Genomic DNA, 24,087 nt, shown 5'->3' with positions numbered 1-24,087 from the left:
GTAGTGACGTGTCCTTACCGGGCAAGTTCATGTATTTATCATCTACTACTCTTTCTGGAGGAGATGCCAAGCACATCATCTCCCATGGTCCCATCCAGTTCACACCGACCACATAGTTAAATACTGTTATTTTATTGAAATGAAACTTACTAGTACTTTACAAAAATCTTACAAGCATCACCAGCCTCCTCCATGTGCATCTGTACTTGATATTGTAAATGCTCTCTTCTTAAATTTTGAGCACATCTCAGTAGCTCAGGGGTCACTTCAACAATTGCATTTGTACTACAACAAATCAACAGCAAACAGTACTAAAATGTAAGCATTTGTGTCAGGCTCAGATGTAAAAACAGGCATGTTAAGGCTACCCACCTACTATTAGGATGGGCTTTTTTTCAATGCTGCCCTTTACAGCCAAGCAATGATGTGCTAAGAACACAGCATGTTTAGTAGTTAAAATGCACAGAAAGGAGAGGTTTGGCAGTGTCTTTGCAATTTTGAACAATACGCAGACTAAAATGTGTCTTTGCTGGTGTAAATTTTTGTTTTTACAATTCACCTCAATCATGCAATCTCCCATGCGTGATGAGACAAAAGCTTTACCTTTTTATTCATTTTCAGTATTATATGGTCTATCCCTTTTATAAAACTCTAGAAGAGTTGAAGCCTTGCCCAGGGGAAACTGGAAATCAAACGTTTTTTTAATGTGCAAGAAAGCCTTAACACAAATGTCACCCAACTGAATGCACATATAGAATGGATGTTTTCTATGAAAGCCCCTCAAATGTAAAATGTTCTCTCTTTAGTATTATTTTACATAATCAACCTCTGTGGTTTCTTGTGCTGTAATTTATTAAAGGAGAGTCACTCAAATGGCACATTATACAAAAGATAAAACAAAAGTCACCAAAGAAAGTCAAAAACAGAACATATAATGTGTTTTTGAGTGTGAGGCACAGGGCAGTCGATTGTTGTGTCACACTGCTGTATATGTTGATGCCAGGTGCTGCAGATTAAACTCCACAGAGCCTTGGGGGGAGTTAAAACATCTTAACCCTTCTTTTCCCAAACAATCCTTCAGACAGAACCTCTTTTTCACAGTGTGTGAGGTGGCTTGCATTTTGTGTCCTTCATCAGATCCCTCACTGGGCGGGTAGGGGGCGCTGGCGAGATGGGGAGGTGTGGGGCGTGGCCAGTCGATCTGAGGAGGCAGATGATGTCAGGGACGACTGCAGATGGACCGTCTTGTGAAAGAGTTTGTTGCTAATTAGCACGACGAGGGAGAAGAGACGCAGCTGGAAGTGGCTACAAAACACAAATGTATTTATGAAAGCGAATATACAATAAGTATGATTTAATTTGTATAAAGCACTAATGTTTTTACTCACTACAGCTGTGTTGGCGTCTTAGCTTCATTTGCACTGATGATGAACAGGGGAAAGAGAATGGAGAACAAACAGCCACTGGGGGTATAAAGGATATGTTTGATTAAAAAACTACAGTGACAACATCAAAAGAATCAATCCACAAGTAATGAACAAAAGCTAAATAAAAACTTTATATTTGCATCATTGGACTCATGATAAATAGGCCATGGTCTCAGTGTATTCTAATACTATGCTCCAAACTTGTCTTGAGTATCCCTAAGCCTCATCTAACACACTGAGTATTTCCTAACTTGTGTAATGGTGATTCTTTAGTAAACTATGAATCTTCTAAATTTAAATTCTATTACGCTTCCTCTATCTTGCTTTGATAAATTGCCCCACAAAAGCTTTCTTAAGATGTGATTTGTCCTTCGAAGTACATTTTAAATTCAACTAATATTCAACATCACCATCTTGTTAAATTTGAACAAATTCCAGGTTAAGTGCTCTGTGTACATATTTGAAAACACTGCCTTAAAGGTGCACTATGCAACTTTTCAGGTAGAGGGTCTGCCACGTAATTTTCTCCATGGAGATGCTTGGAATGTTCCACAGTATTAAACTTAGTATTAAATATATCTATTTTATGTTAACTGAATTACAGGTACCGGTATATTAATTGCTCAAAAATGCCTCAAAAACATGCATTCTCATTGTCAAGGCAGCTGCGTCTCCACAGATCGGTCTTGTAGTGTCACTTGCTTGCTTCTTTGGAGATTGATATTTTTTTATGTCAAGCTGTAGAAAGTTCCAGACTAAACAAAGATATCTCCATGGAAACAAGCAGCTGGCAGACCCTCCACTAGGAAAGTTACACATTACACCTTTAATATTCACTTATGTATGAAGTAAGTCAGAAGTCAGTCTAACCTTATAATGTACGATGAGGGCAGCGCAGTCAACAGAGCCATGGGTAAACCAAAACCAAAGTAATAAGGCCAGTTTCTCTCAATATTGGAAAGGCGCTGATGCATTTCAATTCCTATGAAAAAAAAAAAAAAAAAAGAAGTCACATTATTAGATGGTGGATTCATGAGTTTAAAGCTAAAAAGAAACAACAAAAGTCTTACCGTGATTGAACCAGCGATACTCAAAGCAGTAGAGGGAGTACAGCAGGGACATGTGCAGCAGACTAACTATCTGTCCAATGGCATCAATGGGGAAGAGACTGACGATCATACCCTACAGAATAAAACAATGTCATTGATTATAATTCTAACTTCAATACATCTCTTACTGTCTTGCCTGTAAAGAACCCAGGAAGTGAATATACAAAAGATGACAAAATGAACGTTTCTGATTTCATTATAGTGCTTTTGATTCGACGATTATATAATAAAATAATAAAACTAGAGAGACCATGGATTCCATTGTTGTGGCTACTGTGGTGGCCATCTTGTGATTGTAAGACCACCAAATTATAATAGAAAATAATACAAAACAGGGCCACAAAATGAAAATAGAGGGTTTAAATTGACATTAAATGCAGGGGTGAGCAATATGGCAAAAATGCAAATCATAATTTTCTTGTAGCCAGATCATGATTTTTATTTCAACATTTTTCTACTGCCATGAAGAAGTAAATGAAGTTGTAATAATTCCTGTTATTGCCTTAAATGTAGCTGTTACTCACTCAGAGCCTTGCAATGGGTAACCAATTGGGGAAGGGAGTGGGGTAAAGCGTGTTTGAGCATATAAAGTTTTACCCTAACCCTAACTTTTCTGGTAAAGGGTCAGTCAAATGCTTTTCTCCATTGAACATTATTGCTTTGTCTGGAATGTTTCACAGTATGGTATCAAAGCTTTCTATCTTCATGGTGGCTAAACCAGACCAAGTTACAAGTCAGATTTGTGGAGAGGTGACCCCACACACAGTGAGAATTCTTGTTTTTCCAAGTATTTGGCTACAAAACCACCTGTAACTGAATAAATGTAAGAGATGTAGAGCTGTTTAATGTCATACTGTGGAACATTCCAGGCAGAGCAATGACATATCCATAGAAAACAAGCAAGTGACGCACCCCCAAAAAAAAAATAATTAAAAATTACACAAAGCGCCTTTAAATATAGAAATAGTGAATCAGGATATGACAATTTCACCAAGAACAACATAGAACTGGATGTTGGTTACAATAGGTAAAGACGATTCCTCTAGTTTTATAATGCCTTGTGCCTGAAAACAAACCTGAATGAGAAACAGAGCTTGGAGAAGGAGGTTGAAGAGCATGTCTGCGATGATCTTACTAACACTGGGAAACGGCTGAGCTTTACAACCGGACACCTCAAAGGCCAAATCAGCTATATCCTGTATCACAAACAAGAGGAAAGTAGTTAGGTATCAGTCATAAATGTATAATAAAAGTAGAGCCAAGATCAATATGGGAAGAAAAGGAACACACCTGGAACCAAATGGCATTGACGATCTTACTGAGGACAAACAGGGGGAGAACCCAGAGAGCACTAAAGACTGATGTGAGAATGAACTCTAACCAGGACCAAACACTGCCATGAAGGGAGGGGTCACCTGGGAAATTAATTAAAGTAATAATTATTAAGATCGCACTGAACAATAGGACTGCGCAATTAATCAAATTGAAATCCAGTCTAATTGTCAGTGACTGATGCAGGACTACATTCATACCATACTTTATAATACAACTGTACTAATAAATCACCAATATGTCATGTCAAAGCTTCATATTCATGTTGCAGAGCATCTCCTATTGTACATAGTCTAGATATATTTAGGCCTGTCACAATAATTACTATATCGACTCATCAGTCAATATATGAAAGTCGGAACTATATATTTTGGGGTTCAGTATTCATCGTCTGTACATGTTCTTCTTCGTTTTTTGTAATACAATATGATTCGAGCTGTAGAGTGTTGAACTAACTTGGATGGCTAGGTTCATTCATCAATTTATTTGTTGCTGCTTAGGGTTTTTAATGAGGCTGTTTATTTAAAAATGGTTTACTGGGATTATCCTGTTTTATTGTTATTGTATCAGTGGCATAAAGTAGTTTCAGTATAATTTATCGCAGTATATCCTGTCACAATATATTTACTATCTTTGCCACTTTAATTACTTAGACTTTTACTGACATATGTTTTTCTCCTTTGCTGTTATATTGTAATGTGTGAGTAACTGTGTCAGAGTAATTTCCCTTGTGGATCAATAAAGTCCTGTTTTTATTTCGTCTTAAAAAGAGAGGAAACTGAACAAACATACCAATGATTTTTGCAGTCAGTGTTTGCAGCAGTGGAATAAACACCCGATAGAAGAGAAACAGACTGAGCTGGGGAGAAAATAAAGTGTTTCAATATACCAAGCATTTATCGATCACATAAAACTGTAAATGAACTCCCATCTTACCCAGAACACTCCCCCATTCCAGGCACAACACTGAAAGATTCTGCTAGCCACTTTTGGTTCACTAATAGAAAAAAACTATTTGTTAAGATATATTATTTTGTTTTATTTCACAATTTTTTTCTTTATCTTACTTCTCAGGTTTCCGTTCTTCACTCTGTGCCCGCCTCTGTGCCAAAGCCCCACTGGCCCTTCTCCTCCGCTGCTCCTCTCTTTTCTGCTGAATGCGGGCATCCAGCTTGGAGATCGTGCCAATCCCCAGTATGGAGTCCTTGATCCCCTTTATACCCCAGAGGAAGAGACGAGCACAAGTAAATACTGTTGTAAATACTTTAAATACTTACATCATGATTCTTGAATTAAAACGTGCAATGTGTAACCTTTCTGGGTTTACCACCAGCTTGTCTCCATGGAGATGTTATTGCTCTGCCTGAAATGTTCCATGGTATGGCACTGAAATTACTAATGTTCATTAGGACAAGCCAGTGATGCCACCAGTCCAACTACAGGTCATGTCTGTGGAGAGGCGACACTGCTCACAGTAGGAATGTTTTTCAAGGCAATAATTTAATAAATGCAATTTAATGCCATGCTTTGGAACATTTCAAGCAAAGCAATACCATCTCCAGTGTGGCAGCTCACTCACCAGAAAAGGAATTATTATTGTAGTAATTGTTCACATTTACACAATATTTGGAGAGTTACATAATGCACTCAAGCCAGGCACCTCAGGAATGCATTTAGAGGTGCCACTGACCAACTGATCGATAATATTGAACATAAATGGAAATGTTTATGTTCATGTTATGCTGATACCCATCAGAGACACAAATTCTTAAAAGCATATAATGTATATGTGACTGTAATATCCACATAGACATTTGAAACAAGTTCAAGTTCATAATAAATAATTAAAAATGTATCTAAAAAGGGAAGCATGCATACATAAATGGTATATTTTTGTAGATAGTTTTGTTTTTTGTTGAGCCAATTACCCAAAAGAAGACTATATAATTCACCATTCATTGTCTCTGGACCTGCTAACAAAGTATAAATGCATACCGTCGCAACATAGCGGAGGAAAGCCCTGACGCTGTCTGTCATCTCTGGGCCAGCTGCAGATCCATCAACTGCACAAGGAAGGGGGACTCAGCACCTGGTGGTCAGCGCTCATGGCAGGAAGGGACTCACCCAGCAACCTGAAAAACAATACAAGATTATACCAGCAATTTATAAACCACTGGAGAGACAATGCTAAGATTACTTTTCATGAATATGAAATACTCTTGAGTGGTTTTGCAGACAGATAAACATGTAAGTTCTGGGTGGGGTAAGCTAAGAATGTAGTTGGTTTAATACTTTAGCTTTAGTCTTTTTGTGTGGTAACGTGAACGAGGTGACTCAGTACTTACAAACATGGAGGTGTTGTTCAATTGCTTTAGTACTAATGATCAGTAGATATTACCTTATTCTGCTCCTACAAATATATATATATATATATACTGTAGGACCAGAATTTATACATTCAATTTACATAAAAAGGGACTTTCAATATAAAGTGTATATAAAAAGGGCACAACAGTGCTGCAGACACGGTGTACAGCACTGGTTTGTTTAGTCATAGCTCGTCTGTCTGTGTTGCTAGCTAACGCCAAACAAGAAACTTAGCTACCATGTAGCCTTTAAGTGCAATATACACAGGTAGCAAACAAAAGGTTCAAGTCTATAAGATCACAGACAATAAAACTTATGTCCTATTTACCTCATGCGACAGGTCTAGTGGGTTAACGCTGTCGTTTTCCTCTTATTTGCGCTCCTTAATGTGACAACAAGAAGCAAACACTCCAAACAGCCAGGGCCGAGAAAAAACACATTGCGCAAGCTCCGAACTGGAGGATCATGGGATATGTAGTTAACCTGTTTCTTCAAGTTCTGAAAAGTGGAGTAATAATGCGGACGGTCTCACTGTAAACCGGTTTGGTGGATTCTATTTTATTTTATTATTTTTTTATTTAACTGAGGTGTAGGCAATGATATGGATAAAATTAGATATAGATACAGACTTGGCCGTCGCTTGTTTAATTTTTCTATGAAAGCGTTTGGCTAAATGTCATTTGACAAATTTAGCATTATTATTGCCGTATAACAGTATAAATAAAATAGCTTTTTATCAAAGTGGGGCTAAAGAAAGCACACTTTGTGTAAGGTGTGTTCAATTTCCATGGGAACATCCCAGGGGGCGGTGCATATTCAGCTCAGCATCAAGCGCTCAGTGTCAGATGAACTACTGTGTTGACTACTTTACTAAGAGAGAGGCCTCTCCACATCAATGGTCGTGTTTAGGATAAGAAATGTTCACAAAAGGAAATATGCACTTGTCTGTCTCTGCATTGTCGGCTTCATCATGTACAGATATCTCGGGTATGTCAGGTATTATATGTGTTAATTTTGAGAAGATTAATTATTGTTATGTTATAAGATTGTTATTGCTGATGTCTCTTTGGATATTAGGTTGACACTTTGGCATACTAGTCAGAATAATATAGACTAATGGTTATGTGTACAACATATAATATTGTTTTTATATGCAGTATTGAATCTTTCTTTCATATTGCAGTGAATATTATCAGGATACACAAATCATATTCTCTAATTGCCCTTTTAGCTTGCAATAACTGTGCATTCTGCTTCATAAGAACACAAATAAGTTTAATAGCACATTTTAAATACTTCATGTTGTGCTCAAAGCTTGTCTGCTCTGTCTGCATGTTGCTATTGAGTGTGTCATGTGGTGTAGCACAATGGCCTGTGTGAGAACTGTGTGGGCATGACACAAATAACGTAACTCACTTCTTCTCAGTGTCAGCGTGCCTACAGGACGACGGAGGATGAGCCGAAGAGTGGGACTGAATGCAAACACATCACAGTTCACATTGGAGGGAGAGCCTTTCCGCATCATTGGGGGTGCTATACATTATTTCCGCATTCCAAGAGCCTATTGGAGAGACCGGCTTCTAAAGATGAAGGCTTGTGGCATCAACACAGTCACTACGTATGAAATCTACAAATCAGTTTCAACTTTCAAATCTTACAGCTAACACAGACATGGGCATTAAACCTTTATATAAACCTAAATCAATATTCTAGGTATGTGCCATGGAGTCTACACCAGCCACAGAAAGAAGTCTTCAACTTCCAAACACAACTGGATTTGGAGTAAGTTTCTTAAATATCGCAGGAAATACATTCAATACTGCATCTATCAGGATTGCTATATTTTTTCTCATAAAAGCCACACCTCTCCAGGGAGAAAGAGCCTCAAAGTCCCACATGACAACAGGAGCATCTTCACAACACAGCCAACCTCTCCGCATTTAACAACATAACAACTAAACTCACCTGTTCTGACTAGGCATTGGCTGATATTCAAATTTTGTGTTTCAATTATCGTGACCAAAAATAATTGCGATTGACAATAATTGAATAATATCATGTTAAGTATAAACTTCCTGACAATTTAAAATGTTATGGTTATGAATAATTATAAATGTTATATTATAAGTTCCATGTTTAAAGAACTATTAAAGAAATTAAGTGAAAACAAGAACAGTCTGAAGTCATGCATAAATAGGTTGTATCTTTGTTGGCGTTTATCATGATTATACAAAATGTACCACGAATGATTATTGTCTAGCCTTTTTATCACAATAACAATATTCTTGACATGGGCGTATTTTAGCAACTGTAAACAGAGAGATGGGGGTCTCTTTAGAAATCAGGATCTGTGTTGGAAAATGTGTTAGCTGATTTATGCTTTGTTTGGATTTCAGAGCATTTTTGAACCTTGCGGCCGAAATGGGAATGTGGGTGATTTTGTGTCCTGGGCCTTACATTTCATCTGAACTGGATCTCGGAGGGCTGCCAAGGTAACAGTCCATATATCAGACAGTGGGTTTTAAAACTGATGCTGAATATACAAGTCTAGCGGTGAGCAATATGCCAAAATTATGCAGCTAGTATCTTTATATAGCCTATGTTCCAATAAGTAAAGCTACATGTTGCTTCTGTGAGTTCATGCTTTACTGTGATTGGTTAAATCCATCTCTCAGAGTATAACAGAGGCTGACGAGAAGGAAGTATGAGGGGGAAAGTGACTGTGTCAACATACTGCCAGCCCTACATATGTATGTGTATATATGTATATGTATATATATATATATATATATATATATATATATATATATATATATATATATATATATATATATATATATATATATATATATATATATATATATATATATATATATATATATATATATATATATATATATATCCATTTATTTCTCAAACAAGAAAGTGTTCTTGTGGGGGTTAAAGCAAGCTTAATTATTATTATGAAATGAATCAAACAAATTATACTTCCTCACAAAGCGACTATGTGTTTTACTCATAGACTATATAGAGAGATAATTTTCCTTTTCATCCCTTTTTTTCCTACTTTTTTCTTTTTTATTTAGCTTGCAACATACAACAAGAATACAGACATTAGGCAGGACAATACAACACAGTAGACTTAGACAAACTTTACTCATCCACAAGGGAAATTAATTGAAAAGTACAATACAATACAGCACTACATCTTATAAATTTTTAAGTGCGTGTAAGAAAGTATGGAGGTTCACTATCAGCAAATACATATGATTTTTTTTTTTACAATAAAGTTGACCAAGATTTTGTTTTCTGAAAAAGCATTTTGATTTCTCTTCTTTCACAGCTGGCTCCTCAGAGATGACAAGATGAAACTCAGAACAACATATGCAGGTTTTTCTGAAGCTGTCAATGTTTTTTTCAACAAACTTATTCCTAAGTTAGTACCATTGCAGGTAGGTGTTTCTCTACAACTCCAATTTACCAAAAAAAAGTGTTATCATAAAAATATAACTCTTTCTGTTTACTTTGTTGAATTACTTTAACTCACAAATGTTTTTTGTGTTATATTTCTTTACAGTTCAAAAAAGGAGGTCCTATTATCGCTGTACAGGTTGAAAATGCATACGGATCATTTGCCAAAGATGATAGTTATTTAAATTTTATAAAAGAGGTAACTGCTATTGGTGTACATGTTGTTTTATTTCATCACACAAATATTTTAAATGATTATATTATTTTTGTTTGGGCATTAAGGCTTTACAAACTAGAGGAATAACTGAGCTGCTACTTACATCAGACTCTTCCAACTCTTTAAAGTTAGGAAGTGTGAATGGAGGTACAAAATAATAATCATAATTCTTTATTAACGTTCATATTAACATTCTATTGTGTTTTATGATCCTGATTTTGGTCATGTAGCTTTAAAGACGTTAAAGTTACAGAAGCTGAACTGGAGAGACATTCAGGACTTAACTGCCTTACAGGTTTGTACCAGTCTTAAAGGTGCACTATGTAACTTTTTGGTTGGGGATAAGTCAAATGCTTGTTTCTGTGTCACTTCTCTGCCGGAAATGTTCTACGGTATGGCATTAAACAGTTCTGCCTTACATTTATTCAATTGCAGGTGGTTTTATAGCTCAAAAAAATCTAGAATAACAGACATTCTGACTGTAAGCGGGGTTGCCTCACCACAGATCTGACCTGTAATTTGGTCCGGTTTGGTCTCTGTGAAGATAGAAACATTTAATGATATACTGCAAAATGTTCCAGACAGAGCAATATCACCTCCATGGAGAAAAGCATTTGATGGACCCTCCACCAGAAAAATTACACAATGAAACTTTTACAATAATTAAACTCTCATGCTCTTCTTTCTTTTACTGAGCTATTTCAGATCAATTTTGCAGTTTACAATGAACAAAATGTAAAATGTTGATCTACTGTGTGTTATTTTATGTTACTAAATACTAGAAAAAGTGTAATATGTCATCTTTAAAGGTGCACTGTGAACTTTTTGGTTGGGAATCCGTCACCTGCTTGTTTCTTAGCTATGTCATGGAATGTTCCATAGTATGCCTTTAAACAGCTCTACTTTAAATGTATTAAACTGCAAGTGCTTAGAAATATCTATCAATAAAAACAGAGCATTCTGACTGTGAGCGGGATCACCTCTCCACAGATCTGACCTGTAAATTGGTCTGGTTTGGCCTTCGTGAATGTAGAAAGGTTTAATACCAAAACATTCCAGACAAAGCAATAACATCTCCTTGGAAAAAAAGCATTTGACAGACCCTCCACCGGAAAATTACACAATGCATCTTTAATGATGTTTTCCTGCTTTTTCAGCCCAACAGCCCTACAATGATAATGGACTACTGGACTGGCTGGTATGATGCCTGGGGTGAGCTGCATCATATTCTACCACCAGAAGGTAAGAAATGTACAGATATGGATAATAATTAAATGACCCATAGACTTGTACAGATTAAGCCCACTAACCCTTTTTATAAACATATTCAAATGTGTGTTAAATTCACTCTACTCAGGCCTGTGCAGCTGTTATAATGGCCTTTTTCCAACCTCAAGTTTGTATTGGAAAACACATGCAAATATTGTATGATGTAAATTTCTAGTTTGTTTTTCCCATTGGAAGTTTTAAATGTTTAATGGTTGTTATTTCAGTCTAAAATATGAACAGGTAGTAAAGAAATAAAGATTTTCTACCAGGGCTGCACAATATCTTATATTTCAGTTGGTGCAATTATCAAATCTTGTTGTTTAAGTCTTTACAAAATGTTCTGAATTATTGTATTAGTTTATCACTTCATATTTCAGTCTTCACTCAAATGTTAAGGGTGATTGTGTAACTCTGGACCTCTAGTGGAGAGTCTGACAAATGATTTTCTCCATGCAGATGTTATTGCTTTGTCTGGAATGTTTCACAGTATGGTATTAAACCTTTCTATCTTCATGGAGACCAAACCACACCAAGTTACAGGTCAGATCACAGTCAGAATGCCTGTTTTTCTAGGTAATTTTGAGCTATATTATATTCAATAAATGTAAGGTAGAGCTGTTTAATGCCATACTGTGGAACATTCCAGACAAAGCAATAATCTCCATAGAGACAAACAGGCAATAGGCCCTCCACCAGAAAAATTGCGCAATGCACCCTCAATGCTCTGAAGTTGTTTACAATGTGAACATAATCTTACTTTTTTCATTTCATTTATCTTCATTTCTACAGGAAGAGCCCAGTGCGAGTGCCAGACTCTTTTTCATGAGTGCCCTGTTTAACAATTCAAACAAAGTAAACAAAACTATAACAACAACTGCATAGGTCCATTTAGAACACTAAAAACAGGTGCAGGTGTGACTGTAAATGTATATCACCAGATTATTAAAATGCAGTAGTGGCACCGATGTATCCAGTTTTGCATGTCTTTGAAATGTATTACATGTTTCTAAAGCAAAATAACTGAACTGGCTTTTGTTCCCATTTCAGTTCTAGTGCAGAGAGTTTTTAGAAGTAAACAATCACAAGATCTGGTATTAAAAGTTCCCATCAGTTCAGCAAACATGTGAGATATTGACACTTTTCAGTTGATGTCATAAACATGTCCTTGGGGTATGATGCTAACTGGTTTTATTAGACTTTAATCAGACTTTATTTTAACACAATCTGACCATAAAGAACTGACTTAGCTGGAACTGATTGCTCACAGGCCCTGAAAATGTTTTTTTTTGTTGTTGTTGTTGAGTTCAGTTCAGTGTAGCTAAAGGTTTCAAAGTACAGAACGAAAGGTAGCTTGAACAATTTCTTTTCTGAAATTCAATGAGATACATGATTTGTTTCTAAACCTACATTTGTTTTTAAAGGTTTCATCTTGCATTATTTTCTGGAATATTTTATAATCTTTCCTCATCAAAATATGCCTGGAGTTGTGTTTTGTTTCCGTCACATGTTTAACCCACAAACAATCTTTTCCACCTTGTGATGTCATGTGGTAATACAGGAAACTCCATACACCTTCACTAGAATCATCTAGACCATTTCATCCCTGGAACTGTCAATCTCTACTAAACGAACGGTAAAGGGCAACTGTTATCTTGAAAACTAATTTTATGAGAGCACAAGGTGGAACAGATCATTCTGAGCTTCAGAAATGTAAACAGGCTTATAATAAAGGATTACTCAAACGTGTGAATGGAACAAAACATAACTCCAGGTATGGTTTTGATGAGATTACAATGTTCGAACATGGCTATTATAGGATCTTTAAACTTTTATCACAAATTGAATCCCAATTGCAATACTTGTCAGAAAAAAATGCTATTATTTTCTACCATAAACAGCTGTAATTTCTATGTGCTGTTTATTGACTTTTTACAGATATGGTGTCAACTGTGAGGGAGATTTTAAGGCGGGGAATGTCCGTCAGTTTGTATATGTTCCATGGAGGATCTAGTTTTGGTTTTATGAGCGGAGCCTTGGCTGATCCCACTTACCGAGCTCTGGTCCCCAGCTATGGTGAGTTACATTCAAAAGTATTCTCTCTCGTGATATGAGCAATAAAGTGTTTCCCCTTAAAAGACTATGAAAAGACTATGATAGGCCCACATTGTGTAATTTTTTGCCACCATATTCTGAAAACAAGCTGAATATTAATAATGCAAATTGGCTAATTTATGGTATTACACAAAATTGTTTACACAGCAAATTCAAGTGTTAATTCAACTCGTATATCATTAATTTTAACACTTTTACCATGTCACATGGGGTCCACAATAAAATGAGTTAAAACTACACTTTCCAAAGTGTAGAAGGCTCAACACTGGTGAAGTGATGTAACCACACTCCTCATAGCTAAATTTGACACTGATTAAGATTTGATTTTTTTTTTTTACACTAGTATATAGTGAAAAACTAATAACTCTATATTGCTATGTTTTACTTTATGAAGTAGAAATAATGTAGAGTGTTCTTCATGTAACACTATGCAATAGTAACTCTTTCTTCACAAATACACTGTAAATTCTGTGGTCATTCTAGTTCATAATCCCTTTTACAAATGTAAAATAATGAAAACCACCACAAAATTTAATTTCAACTTAACTTATATTAAAACAATGCACATCATACAATCAGCACAATTTAAACAAGTCATATGACACAATACTATTTTTGCAAAATCCAAGTGACAGCAGGAATTCTCTGTGCCCTCAGCAGTTGGTCACAATGATTGTCATTTACTTTTTTAAAGTTGATTTTTCAATGCAAGCAGTCGATGGATGAATCAAGATCTTGTTTTGAATGGAATTCAGGCTCATCTCCAAAAATGAGAGGAGCATGTCTGACTGTTTGAAACAAGATCTTCTCTCCATTATATAAAAATAACAATGTTCACATTAGAGGCAGTCCTGCTAATTATGAAACATTAACATTGCAGAAACTTTTTACCTCAAGAGTCAGTCTTTCACTCTTGAGGTTTCTTTTGACACATCCAGTGTCCGTGTTGTAGACAGTTCTTTGAATACAGGTGTAAGGTTTGTAAGAGTCTGAGGACCAAGTGCCTTGAAGTGTTCACCAAATTCAGCCAGGTCAACAATGACATAAAAGCCTTTGTCCTTCCCACTTCAGTCACTGGTAGAAAGGCCGTCCAGGCTCAACCAGCAAGAAATGTGTCCATACCGATCTGTAAAATAAAATATAGAATAGAAAAAATATAACATATTCAAGTAACAACCTTGCAAAACAGGCTATACAATATTTAATGAGCCATGAATAAAAATTAAAAAGTAAATATATAGTAAATATATTATGGTGCATATATCATTATTTGTTTGTTCCTATTTAGCAGGTTATTCTGTTGCATAAGGTGTATGTTTTTGTACACAGGAACCATTCAACTAAATAACTTGAAGGGTAATTTGAAAACAATTTGCCCCTTAGAAAAGATTATTTTTAAATGCAAGACCCACAAGAAACAAAACACCTAAATGCCATTAATCACAAAAATAGAATGAGATTAAGGCAAAAATTACAACTACTTAGCACTTAACCATTTCATGACATACCGCATCTTTCCATTGTGGCCTTTAGGAGTTGGGGATGCATGTGAACCAGCAGCAAGACACTCATCCTAAAGAAAATACAAAAAAAGAATGTAGGTCATTCCACGCCATTTCACCAAATGGCTCATGCACTTCGATCTCAAAAATGTTTGAAAAAAATACCAAATAGTCCCTTACTATCATGTACCAACCCTGTGAAGTTTTAGTGATTTTCGATCACTCCTTTTCAAGTTACAGCTCATTTAGTGAGGGGAGTATGTGTCAATTTACGGGTCCAAATCACATTATTTTTTTCTTGGCCGTTTTCACAGGTCGATATCTCTGTAAGTATCACACATAGAGGGCTGAAATTTTGTAGGCTTGTAGTCCTCTACTCTGTGTTCAAATAACATCTATCAAAAGTTTGGTATTGGAGTTTTTTTTTATTTTTAAGTTCATATAAAATGACAATGTGTTGAGATACTAAACCTCCCATAGATGTTTTTTGAACATACATTTATTTCAATAGAGCTGATGTTGAGGTCTTACTGAAGTGTAATATCCTTTACTCACTGTAGGGGGCTGTGTCTTACTGTATATGTTTTTCAGACTATGACGCTCCATTGTCTGAATCTGGGGAGTACACACCAAAGTACCATCTGCTCAGGGATCTTCTTTCTCGCTATAGTAGTAAGTCAAAATACAAACAAAATAGATATAAAATTAAGATGCACCGTGTAACTTTTCTGTTGGAGTGCCTGCCATCTGCTCGAGTACGTGGAGATGTTATGCTTTTTCATAACCCTATTTTGATTTAAAAAAAACAACAACACAAAACGAATTACAGGTGTTTCTATTGCTCAAAAAGATCTTGAACAACATGCATTCATACTGTGAGCGGGTTCACCTCTCCACAGCACTGACTTGTAAATTGGCCTGTCAGTTTTACCTGCTCGTCTCTGTGAAAATGAAAAGCTTGCCATACTCTTCATTCTAGGCACACCAATAATGACTGAGATATAGAGACAAAGAGGTGGCACAAAAGAAATGTTACATTACACCTTTAATACATTTTTTTATTTGCTCAAAACCAGATTCCGTAACTTGGCCTGTTCGTGTCACCTGCTTGTCTCCATGGACATAAATTGCATTAATCCTATACTGTGGAACATTCCAAGCAACACGTTAACATCTCCATAGGGACAAGCACTAAAACATTACATAGTGTATAGGGATGTAACAATATCCAAATCTCTCGGTACAATTATAATCTTATAATCATACAATAATTATCATGATGTGCATCTCACGGTACGATATTTACTGCGATATTTTGAAGAGGCTAATCTAATTGCTTTAAAAATACCTTGGCAAGATTTTGGTGTGGATTATTTCCATCATAATCCCAAGAATTCAAGTAAAAATCATATCTCTTCATGTTGTTTGCACTGAAATTAATCATGGGATATGTAGTTCCCTATGTTTATAAGCTGTTGCTACTATAAAACAATGCATTTAAGCAAAGGAACTTGTAAGTCGATATATTGTGACAGCCCACGATATTATTGTGAGACGTCTGACAATATGATATCACGATATTTCAGTTATTGTTACATCCCTAATAGTGTACCTTCAGCGGTATTTTCAGCAGTTACTTATGTGACTCTTTGAGCAGATGGAGAGCCTTTCCCAGACATGCCCACCTTACATTACAGAGAGGCATATGAACCTGCCATTATGTACCAGCACCTGTCGCTATGGGATGCTCTGAGCTTCACTGAAGGGGTAGAGTGATTTATGCTGTTTGTACAGTTTGTCTAGGAGGAATAATAAAGTTTAATTTCATTTTGTCTAAAGCCGTTCAAGTCACACAAGCCAGTAAGCATGGAGAACCTCCCAGTGAACAGTGACAGTGGACAGGCGTTTGGCTACACTCTGTATGAAACCACTATAACGACTGGGGGAGTACTGAAATCTGCAGATAATGTACGGGACAGGGCCCTGGTAAGTCTTCTGTCTTTACTGTATTATGTATCTATTGCTCTTTTGACTGTTAATTTTTGTTGTGTAAAGCTTCTTTGAGTGTCCAGAAAAGCGCTATATAAATAAAATCTATGTATGTATGTGTATGTATTATTAGACTTTGACTTCGACAAACTTTATTGATCTACAAGGGACATTACTTGGACACAGTAGCTCACACATCACAATATATTATAATAACAAAGAGTAAAAATATAAATGATAATAATAAATTCTAAAAAAAGGAGCAAAAAAGATAGCAAGAGACTGGTGTTAAATAAGGCATAATTGTATAAAATATATATATGTGCTGTGAGTTTTGGAATTTATGCAGAAATTTTTGACTAAAAGCTATTGAAAAAAAAAAAACTGTAACGTGACGGTGACTGTGACTGTGTGCTGGGATCAGTTTTGATTCTCTAACACAGGGGTCTCCAACCTTTTTCCTCCTGTGAGCTGCCTTTACAAAAAGAAAATACCAGAGAGTTTCTCATTTTAGCAATCCCAAGAAATTCAAAATATAATCATGGAAAGCCTTAGGTGGGATACAGTTAGATGCCTATAAAACATAAACCATTATACATTTATTTGCACACACAAAGTTACACATCAAAATGACAAATTTATAAAGGTAGTTAATCAAATTTTAGTTAGCACAGTACATATAATTTAGCAATCCCTTGGTGAGCTACTTGGAAGGGGGTGGAGAGCTACAAGTTGGAGAAAGAAGTGTATTTATGTATGTAACCTTTATTTAGGCAGATTGATTGAGAACCAATTCTCATTTACAATCTAATCAAAACACGACAGTGATGAATGTAAATTGAGCCCATTCAAACGTGTCTATTAACTAATGGAGAATCTAATCATGAAATATGAGGTCTATTTCAAATATGAGTGATTAATATACTGTTTGTAGTTCAGACAGTCGTGTATTTATTCAGATTTTCTTTCCAGGTATTTGTGGACAAAATCTACATTGGTCTTTTCAAGCGTCAAACTCAGGAGCTAGCAGTTTCTGATGGGCAGGTATGAAATCAAAACTTTCTATTCATTCTATTCTGTTTTAATTCGGATGTAAAATTCACAATGCAGGGCAAAAGAACTCTGAGTTTTTATTGGTGGAAAACTGTGGACGCGTTCACAAGGGTAGGGACCTGGATAAACAACATAAAGGTGATGGACAGACATTATGCAGTGTTATGCAGTTACTTGTTATATTAAATCAAGCCTGTGAAGCTGTGAGTCAACATTGATTTGTGTTTCTTCCAGGTCTAGTGGGGGATATTTTATTAAACAATATTCCCTTGAGGGACTTCACAATATACAGCCTGGATATGAAGCCCGCTTTTATTGATAGGTTTGGGCAGTTTATTGCTTTCAGAATGAGCTAGATCGCGTTTATTTATTTGTGATGGTTTTGATTGCTTTGTTTCAGTCTCTAATCAGGCGCCATGGAAAACTCTTTCTAAAAATCCCAGCTTTCCCGGGATTTTTCATGGGGAAACTCTTTGCGTACGGATATCCAAGTGACACTTTTGTGAAATTAACGGTAAGTCATATAAAAGCATGAAGAAAGACTTAAAGGTGCATTGTGTAACTTTTCTGGAAAGTCCGACAAATGCTTTTCTCCATGGAAATGTAATTGCTTTGTCTTCATGGAGACCAATGTAGACCAAGCGACAGGTCAGATCTGTGGATAGGCAGTCCCACTCACAGTGAAAATTCCAGTTTTTCTAGGTATTTTTGAGCTATAAAACTGTTTAATGTCATACTGGGGAACATTCTAGGCAGAGCAATGACATATCCATAGAAACAAGCAGGTGACAAACCCCCAGCCTGTTTTTTTTCCAATTAAAAAAATACAATATTTAGTCTGAAACCCATGGACATCAGCAGGATAGATATTAGAATTACCTTTTGTGTATTATCAGTAAAAGATAATAATTGTCTTTTGCGGTCTATGATATGACATCAGTAAGAAGAATGTAACTCTAATCTGTATAATTATGTATTTTCAGGGCTGGGAAAAGGGAGTGGTGTTTGTCAATGGGCTGAATCTTGGCCGTTATTGGTCGATTGGTCCCCAGCAGGCTCTTTATCTCCCAGGGCCCTTTCTCAACAGCGGAATCAACCAGGTAACCAGCTGAAAGCAACCAAAACTAGTACAATAAGGCTGCACTTGCACAATCAAACACAATCAACAACATCAAAATTGGGACTAAAACTGGGAATAAACCTGGAACTAAGCCTGTACTAGACCAGGACGAAACCCAAATCAGGACTAAACCAGGACCCTTTTATTGTATTGTGTATGGTATGACAACAAGATTTCTCTAACCTCAATTTGAATGGACACAATTAGCTAAATTAGCAAACAAAACCTCCACTAACAATAAAATCTCCTATCTTATCCTGCGTGAAACTACTAACTCTGTAGTTTAGACACAAACATGTTCTGAAATGTGATTCTTGTATTACTTTATCAGTTTATTTTTCAGTCTTTTTGTCAATTCCGCTGGAGGTGTTTAAAACATGAAAAATGTAAAACGCAGACAGATTCCAATGAGATATTTTCCCCACATTGTTCAGCTCTAGTGCATGACTTTGATGAAATGTGTTTATTTATTTATATTTCATTTCATTTTGAAGGTGATTGTGTTTGAAGAGCAAGAAAGTGACTACAAGGTGCAGTTTGAGGACACCCCTGATCTGGGCATGGCAGCGGAAATCCAATGAACTTCACACCGTTAAAAGACAGGCAGCTTTATTCATTTCGGACAAATTTTATATTTACATACATTTACACACATTTACATACAGTACCTGCAGTTACTCCAATACCATTCCCTGTTGTGGATCTATCTCACGATAAAGCTACACTATGTAACATTTACCTTAATAATCAGAAAACCATAATCTGAAATTCTTTTGTCTTATTTATTCATATTTTACTGGGATAAAAAATATGGAAAAGTTTGGTTATTTCTCATGTAACCTGACTGTATATATTTAGGCTTACTGATATTTAGGCTTATTACTTGAGTTTGTATCTGAATTTCCAATATACTGTCTCCTAACTTTTCTGGTGGAGGCTCTCTGCTTTAACTGGAATACTCCACTCGATGGCAACAAAAAGCAATGTTATAGTTCAGGGGTTTCAATTATAAAGTGGGCGTATGTACAAAAATGTTACTCACACAATTTTTCATGTTAAATTTGCAATCTAGAAAATGTGAACTTAAAGGTGCACTGCACAACTTTTCTTGAGGAGAGTCCACTACCTGTTTGTCTCCATGGAGATGTTAGTGTTTTACCTGGAATGTTCCACGGTATTACATTAATCATATCCATCTAGCATTTATTCATTGCAGGTGTTTCTGTTGTTCAAAAATACAATAATTCCTTTTGTGAATAGGGACGGCTCTCCACAGATCTAAACTGTAATGTAGTCCAGTAACCTCCCTCTTGAAAGGCAGGTTTCAAGTTTAAGTTTAAAAAGTTTATTGTCAATTCTTCATATGAAAAATATATAAAGAATTTAAATTGTGTTTCTCACTTCCATGTGTATAAATAAATAATACAGTTTAAATAGGCTTAATCTAAACTGTGGAACATTTGTAGACAAAGCAATAACATTTCCATGGAGACAAGCAGGTTGCGGATCGTCCACTAGAAAAGTCACACAATGCACCTTAAACGGGCTGTCCCAAAATTTCAGAACTTAAGGCATCAGGATTTTCAGAGATGAGACAGAAAGAATAAATTGGCAAGTTTGAGGAAGTTTGTGGAAATTTCTGTTTTGTCCCTGTGTATAGTTTTAATATTAATTCCAAATAAAGATCTGTGGAGGAGTGACCCCCACTCATTGGAAGAACACATGTATTTCAGGGTTTTAGGGAACATTCCAAAGCAATACCTATGGAAACAAGCAGGTAGAGTAAAAGTTCCATAGTGCACCTTTAATGTGTCTTACAGTTGTCTCACTCTATAGCAGCAGTGTGATATCAGTTCAATTACTCGTCAAAGAAGTTACATAGTGTGGCTTTACTTATTTTCCCCAGTCTACTGAGTGAGATGTGTGAGTACTTATTATTAAATATGTTAAACGCTCAAAACTATGAGAGACAGAGGGGAAGTGAAAATAAAAATGTGATAGCTTTTCTTTAAAAGTCAAAGGCTGTGTAGAAATCTGTCACATTAAAACATATCTTTTTGTATTTTAACATTCTGGGTCAAACATTTGCATCTGTAAGCACTGTTATTGTGAATCTATTAAATCATCAGTTTCTGAGCAGACGCGAGGGTGACAATAATTGCTCTTAAACAGCTACTAGAAAGAACCAAGTGGACTATTTAAAACCTTATATGGACTTCCACATATTCAGGCGCAATAGAACAGTTATGTAATCTATATGTGATCTATAGGATGTGTAGTAGTCAGTTACATTTACTTGTTACTTTTCTCAGTAGTTTCCAGACACTTTGTTTGTGCTCCTAGCTCAGCAATAGATTTTAAAGTACTCTTATTTGAGTAGAAGTTTTGGTTACTCTTCCCCTGTGAATAAGTCTGCAAGTGGTAAAGACATTATCTTGACTAAATGATTTGATCATTTGTGTCTTGCGACGCTCCTTCAGGTATGATTTTAGCTTGTCCTTAGAAAATACCACTTTTTAAAATTTACATTATTTAAAGTTTTGTCCTTCCAACTACATTAAGGTCCAATGATGGCTCAGATGTTACGCCCGGATAGTTACTCTTACTTAAATAGTAGTTTTTTTATTCTTTCTCAATTTCTTGGATGACTACTTCTGCTTCAGTGATCATAATTTGAGATAACTAGAGCACAAATTTTGGTTTCTCTACCCAAGTAGCTCTAAAACGTTTGACACCAAGTACTACCACAGAATGTAAATCAAGTCTGTAACAGGACTATTCTAGGTCTAACCAGGGCTAAACCGGGTCTAAAATAGGGCATGTTCACTGTAGTTCTAAACAAGAAATTATCCAAAGTAGGACATTAAATAAATTAGTCAAATCTACCTCCTGAAGAATACATGTACCAGAGTTTGAGAAACACAGCTCCAGCCACCCTATTGATCCCAGTGTACCCTATACATCATAACACGGAGCTTGTTTGTGCGTGCTAGTACATCATGTGTTTTGGCTGCTGCACATGTGAATATAGATGTGTAAGGCTTCTATAAGTACAGCATCTCATTAGTGCAGCCTTTCTATAGTTTTTTGTTGTACAGTAGACTGATTCAGATCCTCCAGTGCTGGTTCTGAATCGTTTATTACAAGAGCTCTTTCATAGTGCGTGCTGCCTTGTGCTACCCTCTGAACAACAAAAGCCCAGTCTATGATGTCCGCGGTATCAGGGCATGTTATTGCTTTCAGGCTGCAACAGTTAGATCTCCTCTTCTCCTTTGTCCCAGAAAACAGATATAGTGCCCCCTGTCTGAGCGCTGCTGGGACGACATTGGGGTCGGTCCACTCCTGAGGTTGGTGTGAGCTTAGCTCTGTCTGCAGACGGACAGGTGGTCATGCGTTTCTAAGGACGTGCAAATAGAGCTGCTGCTGTATCTGCACCTGTCCATGGTTTTGTGCAGCTCTGGCTTTCAATGCCAAAGCACACGGAGAGGTAACACTCACTGTAACACAAATACACATGCAGAGATTAATAAAATACTGTTAGTGCTCACCCGGATTACAGATAAGTTATATGAGAAACGGGTGCTCACCAAGGTCCTTAAAGGGCAGATATTTAAAGCTCCCAAATTAAGCTACTTTCTGATTTATGTTATAATGTTGTTTCCTAATCAAAACATACCTTAAATTGTGTTTTGTTTCATTCACACATGTTTAACACAAACCCTGTATTTTTAAGCTCAATCGTTCTCTCTAACAGAAAACAGATGTCATGTGGTAATACAGGAAGTGCTCCACTGTGTTTTTAAACTCTGTAAATCTTCACTAGAATCATGTGGATCATTTCAGCCCTGGTGTGAACACAAGTCCAGGTATGTTTTTGATGAGGTAATAACATTCTAACATGGTTTAAAGCTCAGTAGAGTCAATTTAGCATAGAATAGGACCTTTAATAGACAAAAAAGCAAGAGGTCTGAGGCTCTTTAAAAGTTTGCTTTATATACACCAACACATTTCAGCTCACATATCAGGCTAGAGATTATTTGGTTAATCGATTATCAGGGCTATTCTTGTCAAAATATAATTGTTTTAAAAAAAAACTTAAATGTTATGTGATGAATTCAGAAGCAAAATTATGTAATATCAACTCTATGCTAATGTAATGACCCTTTTTATCTGATTGTGTCTATGCAGTATAAACTTAACTTTATCATTCAGAAAGTTTGATTTCATAAAGCTGGTCACACGCTAAAGAAAATGTGGTCATTTATTACACAATGACTGCCTTTCCTTGCACACTCAAAATCAAATTATTTTATTATCTGATTTCTGGAGCTAAAAGATGAAATGTAAACAACAACATCATTTGATTTCTGTCAAGGTCACTCTGATTATTCATATCTGATTGTATGTATATGTATCAGATCTTGGTGAGTTTGTAACCACGACCACGATGAATAAAAGTAAATTAAGGATTTAAGGAGGTCATGGAGCTGTGAATAATTGTGACATTTTGATATTTCCTCACCAATAACTGTATAAAGAAATGGACTAAGGGAGTGTGAAATCACCCATAGTGTTTCAGTCAAATGAAACTCATGAGTTATAGGAGCGAATTTGGTGTTGAGTTCCATATTAGGAATAGTTTTTTTTTTTTTTTTACGGACAAAATACCAAACTAAAAACATTAGGATCAGGTGGAGCAGCTTAATATATGATAACATTTTAAGATGAAAATGACGAGGCTCACTGCAGCAGTTACATTGAGAGGTGTGTCAAGTTTCAGTGCAAAGTCATTTGGAGCCAGAAGTGCCCCCATGCTGACTTCCTATTGGAACACAGCAGCTTATGGGTTAGCTATGTCCATTTATAGTCTATGTTCCTCACACAATAATCGTAACACTAAAATTATATATTGTGACAAACTAAGCAGCAAAATCTCCTAGATTCCTTCCTTTTCCTGTACTGCTGTGCTCTTGGTTTATGTGTTAAATGCATTGTTAAGGTCAGACTCGTGTGTCACTGTGCCCATATCTTTTTGGTCCATCTCCCAAAATAATGACTTGAAGGCGCTGGGGTAATTTGCATTTGTGAATGTGTTCGCACCTGTGTCAGATGGAGGCTG

The 24,087-nt window shown here is 36.1% G+C and overlaps 2 protein-coding genes across 2 annotated transcripts; one reads left to right on the top strand and one right to left on the bottom strand.

Annotated features, from left to right (window-relative positions):
- Nucleotides 1-116: 116 nt before the first annotated feature.
- ei24 (EI24 autophagy associated transmembrane protein) lies at nt 117-6,679 on the bottom strand. The gene is made up of 11 exons (XM_020930239.2): nt 6,564-6,679; nt 5,864-6,000; nt 4,936-5,081; nt 4,805-4,865; nt 4,661-4,727; nt 3,827-3,951; nt 3,613-3,732; nt 2,498-2,609; nt 2,298-2,409; nt 1,389-1,463; nt 117-1,305 (listed from the first exon to the last, which is right to left on the bottom strand). Exons 2-11 carry the CDS (start codon nt 5,903-5,905, stop codon nt 1,143-1,145), a joined length of 1,023 nt encoding a protein of 340 aa, XP_020785898.1. The 5' UTR covers nt 5,906-6,000; nt 6,564-6,679; the 3' UTR covers nt 117-1,142.
- A 1,010-nt stretch (nt 6,680-7,689) lies between these two features.
- Nucleotides 7,690-19,549, top strand: LOC110165153 (beta-galactosidase-1-like protein 2). The gene is given in 19 exon segments (XM_055148393.1): nt 7,690-7,853; nt 7,949-8,017; nt 8,632-8,727; nt 9,579-9,687; nt 9,813-9,905; nt 9,989-10,147; nt 10,150-10,218; nt 11,081-11,165; nt 13,128-13,265; nt 15,398-15,475; nt 16,464-16,573; nt 16,646-16,792; nt 17,768-17,839; nt 17,906-17,923; nt 17,926-17,986; nt 18,083-18,179; nt 18,260-18,362; nt 18,832-18,948; nt 19,463-19,549. Coding segments are annotated over 19 exon segments (1,872 nt in total).
- Nucleotides 19,550-24,087: the final 4,538 nt, after the last annotated feature.

This window comes from Boleophthalmus pectinirostris, unplaced genomic scaffold (genome assembly GCF_026225935.1).
Source record: "Boleophthalmus pectinirostris isolate CB_2022bp ecotype Guang Dong unplaced genomic scaffold, ASM2622593v1 HiC_scaffold_12, whole genome shotgun sequence".
NCBI lineage: Eukaryota > Metazoa > Chordata > Actinopteri > Gobiiformes > Gobiidae > Boleophthalmus > Boleophthalmus pectinirostris.
The sequence above is the reverse complement of the archived record's forward strand: the minus strand, read 5'-3'. Positions and strand labels throughout refer to the sequence as shown.